Genomic DNA, 8,050 nt, shown 5'->3' with positions numbered 1-8,050 from the left:
GCAAAGAAAACATATTAAAAAAACTCTTTATTGTTAGTGAAGAATGGGCGCTCAGAATTTTGAGAGTTAAGGCTTCCCAAGGTATAAAACGTCTTTAATGTAACGCAAGTACATCACACTCAAAGGCTAAACTGGGCCATTATAAATATGGATAAAAGAAGTAAATAAAAAAAGCTGCTGAAAGCAAAAATGCTCGAATTTCCACTTTTCTCGGAAATTTTCCGATACCATTTTGACTAAACACAGAGGTCAAATGGATCATTTCAGCTCCGAGATACACTATGTGATCTGAAGTATCCGGACACCTGGCTGAAAATGACTTACAAGTTCGTGGCGCCCTCCATCGGTAATGCTGGAATTCAATACGGTGTTGACCCCCCCTTAGCCTTGCTGACAGATCCCCGAATTGCTCTCCAACAGTGGGAAGCAAGAAGGTGCTTAAAACATCAATCTAGCGCCGTGCTGTGATGGTACCACGCAAAACAACAACTGGTGCAAGCCCCCTCCATGAAAAACACGACCACACCATAACACCACCGCCTCCGAATTTTACTGTTGGCACTACACACGCTGGCAGATGACGTTCACCGAGCATTCGCCATACTGACACCCTGCCATCGGATCGCCACAGTCTTTACCGTGATTCGTCACTTCACACAAAATTTTCCCACTGTTCAATTGTGCAATGTTTACGCTCCTTACACTAAGCGAGGCGTCGTTTACCATTTACCGGCGTAATGTGTGGCTTATGAGCAGCCGCTCGACCATGAAATCAAAGTTTTCTCACCTCCCTCCTGATTTTCATAGTACTTGCAGTGGATCCTGATGCAGTTTGGAATTCCTGTGTGATGGTCTGGATAGATGTCTGCCTATTACACATTACGATCATCTTCAACTGTCGGCGGCCTCTGTCAGTCAACAGACGAGGTCGGCCTGTACGCTTTTGTGCTGTACGTGTCCCTTCACGTTTCCACTTCACTGTCACATCGGAAACAGTGGACCCAGGGATGTTTAGGAATGTGGAAATCTCGCATACACAAGTGACACCCAATCACCTGACCCCGTTCGAAGTCCGTGAGTTCCGCGGAGCGCCCCATTCTGCTCTCTGGCGATGTATAATGACTACTGAGGTCGCTGATGTGGAGTACCTGGCAGTAGGTTGCAGCGCAATGCACCTAATATGAGAAAGGTATGGTTTTGGGGGAGTCCGGATACTTTGATCACATGGTGTACATCTCGTTTCACATAGTTTCAGCTCAATGTATCGGGGGCCCCTGCACAGCTTTCTTGTGGGCAGTATGATGGAAACTTTACTAGTTGAGATATCGGTCCAGGTAGGTTGGCTTATGAATCACCATGTGACCAAGCCGAAAATTTACATTCCGATTAACCAGTGGCTGTAAGAACGGCATTATCCTTTCCCTCTCCATTGCCGAAGCGAACTTTATGTTGGGCTGTCCCTTCTTGACATCATGGATGTACTGCTGTGAACTTTCTTTGCTACCAACGCAGATCAAAAATCAACGTAACGGTAAAAACAGGATGGACAAACAGGAGATGTGTTCGTTGTCGTTCTTCAAAATTCTCTATGGAACACTGGCCACAGTCGGAGGCAAAGGTGAACACTGGCCATTCGAACGCTAAATCGCGCGGGATTAGCCGAGCGGTCTTAGGCGCTGCAGTCATGAACTGTGCGGCTGATCCTGGCGGAGGTTCGAGTCCTCCCTCGGGCATGGGTGTGTGTGTTTGTCCATAGGATAATTTAGGTTAAGTAGTGTGTAAGCTTAGGGACTGATGACCTTAGCAGTTAAGTCCCATAAGATTTCACACTCATTTGAACCAACGCTAAATATTGGTCACCGTATGTCGAAGTACTCTGACGATTTCTGTTTGATCGAGTGATTTAGTAATCCGAGACAAATGATTGTCATGACAAAAACCGCTAGATTCTCTCCTTTATGAACCACCGTAAGGGCGGTAAGAAGTACCTCAGGACTTGAACCGAAAAGTGAACAGTCAAATTTCATGTGGTAAAATCTCAAACACTACACTCTGTTTGCATAATATGATTGTATTTGTACACCACTCACATCATAAACGAAGCGTATAGACAATAAATATCCATTAGAAGGCTCAGAATGCAATTTCCACTACACATGTCTCTATTTTGAGATTTTTAAATCCAGTAATGTTTCAATTTCTGTATCTTGAAGAATTGTTAATCATTTTTGTGCATGAATGAAGTAGCTGTAGTTCTCTTTAAACAGCTAAAAAGACGGGGTTCTTTTATTTGTTTTGTGTGAGGTTACAAAAATGAGTAATCTGTTTTGTTTCTTATGATGGTAAAACGAAGAAACTGGATGCAGCTTCTTGTTACGAGATTGATGTGATTTCATTTCCAAATGCGGTATGAGGTGTAAGTATGGTGTGGCACATTAATTTAAAAAGTCCAGAGAGCAAGAACTTTGTCTTGTGTGATAGTTACTATTCACAATATGAATAAAATACTGATTATTAGACATTTATTTAGTATAAATTAATGTAATACAGGAACGGTGACGACTTCAGTATCTGCTACCGTTTGGGTAGACAATGATGTCATGAACCTGAAACAAAGAAAAAAATATTTGTTGTTAACACATTGCTTACTGTGGAAATAACTTCAAGAAAGGGTGAACAAGGAAAGAAAAGTAGAACGTGTCCCCTCCTTTACAGAAATGTGTTACAATTACTACCTCTTGGAAGTCGTTCAGATGGTTTGGATACATAGCCATAACCGGATTTTGAGCGTAACCTACGCGTTTCCATGGTGATACGGTGTACCGAACTATGCCACCGACAGTTATCATTCATCCTTAGGCTCCGTAGTACCATCCCGCACTGCAGGTGAGCTCAGTTATTGTCAAGTCTTCGAAGAAAGCACTCGAATAACGTTATGTTGGCATTTAGCATGTAAGGGTTCGATGTTCATCTTGATTTGATAGTTTAGGTTTGACTGTTTGTGTTTTCGTTTTAGAATTCATGATGTTCAGACACTGATAGTTCCATTAAGCCAATGTCGATACATCAGAGCGTCAATACTTGATGTGCATATGGTGAGTAATTTCTTGCTCTGTGGCAGTTGATGTTATGACCAACTGTGTAGAGTAGTTATTTTTTTTAACTTTGGACCTATATTCCGCCACTCGTCGATTGTACTGAAGTCGGGATGCCTTACTTATTTGACGATCGTACATTTATGGGAATAGAGATGATTGCTTTTGAAGTGGTATGTTATATGTTCTTTTGTGGAGTGGTTACTATATTTTTACTGATACAGTTTCCCCGTTGGTTTCATCGTAAATTATGTGGCGTATAGTACTTATATTACGGTCTTACACTTCTCCTCAAGGGAATGAATTCATATGGAAGTGTCACTTGATGACAACAGCTGTTTTAGCTTTTGCTAAATGCGTTTGTGTGACAGTTGAGGTATTTAAGTTAGTTCTTATTGGTCCTTCTTTACATTTTTTTGTATAAACCGTAGGTTTTGCCACACATTGATGATCGTTTATTTTTGATGATTCGATTTCGGTAATGGTGGGGTACTACATCGTTTCTTTAATTGTATACTTGGGCCAGTATAGTATGGGTTGGTTAGAAACATAGGTAATCCTGTTTTGAAAAGCACCTGATATTCTAGTAGGTTTTTCGCATGGCTTTTTATATTTATTGGTAAATGCATTACTTAATTTCTTTAATTACAGTCATTAGTCCTTCCCATGACAGTTTTGTCGGCTGGCTATGCCTACCACTGACGGTACTTTTTTTGTTTATGTACTTTTCATGTAATAGATTGGAGAGACTGATTTAACTTTTGAGAGGGAGCGGCGCTTTTGCCTATTTTGGTTGGGAATACATGGCTTGCTGTCACAGGTCGGACTTCCATCACTTATTTTTTCTTGACGACTCGTATTTGCCGCTACTATGCTTTGTAGCATATTTACCTGTACTACTATTTACCTGTGAGCGGGGTATGTAGTTTTTTAGCTACATATTATATTATGGGATTCCCTTGGGGCGTTTTCTGTCTTTACTACCGATTTCGTTTGGCTAGATTAACCCACGATTAATTTGTCACACCGCATATTTAGGTCAATTTTTACACTGATTTTTGTTTGGGGGGGGGGGGTCTTGATTGTATGGAAACTATGTGCCAGTTAAACGAGTTTCATTTTAGTATTTTTATTTTTATTTTTTTTTGTTTTCTTTAGCTTATAGGTGTTATCTTGGTTTACATATATTTGAGTACTTCTTTATTAACGCAAGATTTTATGTCTTTGACTATAATGTTTCCGATTTTCTACGCGTTTCTCTATCTGTAACCTTTTGTCTTCGATTCTTAGTACATTTGTGCTTATACGTTTACGGTGACGCATTAATTTGGCTGGTTGTGGCCTACGGTAGGTACCTGGATTATGAGTAGTGGTTTATCTCACAGATTTTGATTGTTTTTCAACTCTCTGTATCTCGCTTTGTAACGCTGCATACTATTGGTACATTGTAGGTTTTTATTATTGACCACGTGTTCGTCTTTTGTGAACTTGTACGCATTTATGAGGGGATTTTCCTGATGATAGTGAAGTCTTCTTGATATTTTTGAGAGTGAGGTTGTTGCTGTTTCCTTATGGTGTGATTTGTTGTAATCAATTCGTCTTCATACCCCTTACAACCGTTTACATGTTTAGACTCAAACTGACGTATTCCCCAGGTGCCTCTTTGCTGTATCTCATGAGCACTGTTGGATTGGTTTAGCATTGTTCTAGCTTTGTGACCGTAACTTCACCACACTCCTTGTGGGGAATGTTGTGCTTACCATATACGTGCATTTTACCGTGTATATGGGTTTTGGTTTGATGTCGACCTGATGATAGCTGCGAGTCTTGAGTTTATGTGCAATGTTGTGGGTCACAAGTTTTACTGCGTGGCTCGAGCCTCATGGCATACTTAGGCTTGTGCCCATACATTGTTTGGTTTATCGCCTTGGTTTTCCCCATAATTTGCAAGATTTTGATTTAGTAGTGTTCCACTCTACCATTGATTTTTAGAATGAAGTCATTTAACAAAATATGGTTCAAATGGCTCTGAGCACTATGGGACTTAACATCAGTCCCCTAGAACTTAGAACTACTTAAAACTAACTAACAAAAGGACATCACACACATTCATGCCCGAGGCAGGATTCGAACCTGCGACCGTAGCGGTCGCGCTGTTCCAGACTGAAGCGCCTAGAACCGCACGGCCACACAGGCCGGCGAAGTAATTTAACAACTTAATTTTTCGATCACAATTGTTGCCCCCTCTTTTTACGATAGTATGGTCCTTAATTAGTGGGCTTATATTTCGGTGATTTGTTGGTCTTCACACCACCCTTACCTTACTTTTAGTTTGTTCCATTCCCACACTACATACGCGAAATAGCTTGCTATGTGTGGGTTCTTATTTGGACGGGTTCGTCGTCTTACAGATAAGGTCGATAGTACGATGCCTTATATTCCCAGGAAAATAGTATAACAATGTCAGGTGAGATTTTGGAGGAGACCTCTTAGTTAAGATGGGTTTGAGGTTCTTGTTTGTTCCACTCTTATTTTTGTCCGCCTATTAATTGATGTACGGCACGTCAAGTCTTATCCTTTTCTTTTGATGTGATGTATTTTATATGCTCTCGAGATAAATTGTGAGTATTCCTCGCGTGTTCTTTGCATACCATTATTCAGTTAATACGTCGTTTGCCATTGGGTTTTGCGTGTGGTTGCATTTTTGATGTTATGACAACTAATTATGATATATCACCAGTGGTAATAACACATAGGGATAGATATGCACAGTATTGTGTACTTCATAGATTACGTCGCTGCTAATTGCGTTTTGTAGATATTAAGACTTTTATTATTATGCTCAGTTTTCTGTATAGTCAACTGTGGTACACCTTGGTATACACTACATGTAGCCAAAATGAAATAAAGTAACTTCTCAAATACGTGCGACTGTTTGGCGATCGGCCCTGTGAAATAAAAATTATTAATGCGGCTGTTTATTAAATGCAGCTTAAATTCCAAGGAATAGCACAAAGTAAAAAATGATAGAGAAACGAAAAAATCAAACCAGAATATTGGAGGAATAGTGCCATTAATATATATTAGCAGCGCATGTATTGTTACGAACAAACAGTCAATAAAACAAAATGTCGTATGACTAGGGCCTCCCGTCGGGTAGACCGGCCGCCGGGTGCAAGTCTTTCGATTTGACGCCACTTCGGCGACTAGCGCGTCGATGGGGATGAAATGCAACACGGAACACCCAGTCCCTGAGCGGAGAAAATCTCCGACCCAGCCGGGAATCGAACACGGGCCCTTAGGATTGACATTCTGCCACGTTGACCACTATTTTTTAAAAAAAAATCTTATTTTGATCGTTTTCGTTCGTTTCATCTGTTCGGCGCGGATGTCGCAAGACACCCGTTTCAGTCCGTTGTTGATCCATTAACTCAGTTTTTTTATTACAGAGGGTAGCTAACCCTCTGACCGAACACGCTGAGCTACCGTGCCGGCGGGGATGAAACGATGATGATTAGGACAACACAATACCCAGTCCCTGAGCGGAGAAAATCTCCGACCCAACCGTGAATCGAAACCGGGCCCTTAGGATTGACAGTCTGTCACGCTGACCACTCAGCTACCGGGGGCGGACAAACAGTTAATGAAAATGCGGGTGTTGTGTGGGGATTACGGTGTGAAACAGCGTCTGGGAGCTCACCTGTACTCGCAGGTTCTGCGACAGCATGTAGACAACGGCCTCCGCCACGTCTTCCGACTCCAGGCAGGGATTCTTGTCGTAGTGGTCCGCAGGAACTCCAGGAAAGTTTTTGGCGAACTCAGTTCTCACAGATCCTGGAGAAACTTCCTGTGGTGAGCAGCAGAGAAAAAAACAGTGAGTTTATTACTTGGAATTTTATCCATTAAATGCACAGAATATTTCCATGATAAGAGTGCAAGAATTATGTTGAGTCGTACAAAAAATTTAAGATAAGGAACTCATTCCAAGATTCCGAATGGTTAAAGGCATCTCTTCTCAATTACCGAGCACTGGATATGAATGTGTGAAAACAAAAACTGAAAAAATGTCGATAAGTGGTGGGATCATCTGTGACTCCTTAAAAAGAGTTAGCTTCAATTACAACAAATTTTCAACGCAGATGTTCGGCTTTAATCAAATGGACATGGCAGACTTACTATCTCACAAAAAAAATATGGCCAACAAATTGAATCTGATACTAGATTTTGTCGTTTTTAAGGCCGTTTCCTACGAAACCGATTTTCATTTGCTCGATTGTTTCTTTTATCATAAATTGCTGAACAACACTGCCTCCCCTTCCTTTACTACCTTTTTCCCGTCTCTCAAGACTATCATCTGTCTAAACAAATACTCACGTATTATCCCCGTGTAAAAATAATCTATGTCATGTTGATGTTAATTTGTACGCTGGAGTTGCATATACACTCCTGGAAATTGAAATAAGAACACCGTGAATTCATTGTCCCAGGAAGGGGAAACTTTATTGACACATTCCTGGGGTCAGATACATCACATGATCACACTGACAGAACCACAGGCACATAGACACAGGCAACAGAGCATGCACAATGTCGGCACTAGTACAGTGTATATCCACCTTTCGCAGCAATGCAGGCTGCTATTCTCCCATGGAGACGATCGTAGAGATGCTGGATGTAGTCCTGTGGAACGGCTTGCCATGCCATTTCCACCTGGCGCCTCAGTTGGACCAGCGTTCGTGCTGGACGTGCAGACCGCGGGAGACGACGCTTCATCCAGTCCCAAACATGCTCAATGGGGGACAGATCCGGAGATCTTGCTGGCCAGGGTAGTTGACTTACACCTTCTAGAGCACGTTGGGTGGCACGGGATACATGCGGACGTGCATTGTCCTGTTGGAACAGCAAGTTCCCTTACCGATCTAGGAATGGTAGAACGATGGGTTCGATGACGGTTT

General features: G+C 41.7%; 1 protein-coding gene across 1 annotated transcript in view; it reads right to left on the bottom strand.

The window, feature by feature from the left end:
- Positions 1-2,113: 2,113 nt before the first annotated feature.
- The window catches only part of LOC126143783 (dehydrogenase/reductase SDR family member 11-like), a 47,499-nt gene continuing 41,562 nt past the window's right edge, over positions 2,114-8,050 (bottom strand). Inside the window, exons 5-6 of the mRNA XM_049915448.1 lie at positions 6,796-6,942; positions 2,114-2,606 (exon numbers count right to left, since the gene is read on the bottom strand). Coding sequence (XP_049771405.1) covers positions 2,565-2,606; positions 6,796-6,942 — 189 coding nt within the window. The 3' untranslated portion in view covers positions 2,114-2,564. The remainder of the gene's footprint in view (positions 2,607-6,795; positions 6,943-8,050) is intronic.

The sequence above is a fragment of the Schistocerca cancellata genome, chromosome 2, assembly GCF_023864275.1.
Source record: "Schistocerca cancellata isolate TAMUIC-IGC-003103 chromosome 2, iqSchCanc2.1, whole genome shotgun sequence".
Classification (NCBI taxonomy): domain Eukaryota; kingdom Metazoa; phylum Arthropoda; class Insecta; order Orthoptera; family Acrididae; genus Schistocerca; species Schistocerca cancellata.
Note: the sequence above shows the minus strand (reverse complement) of the source record. Positions and strands in the feature narration are given on the sequence as shown.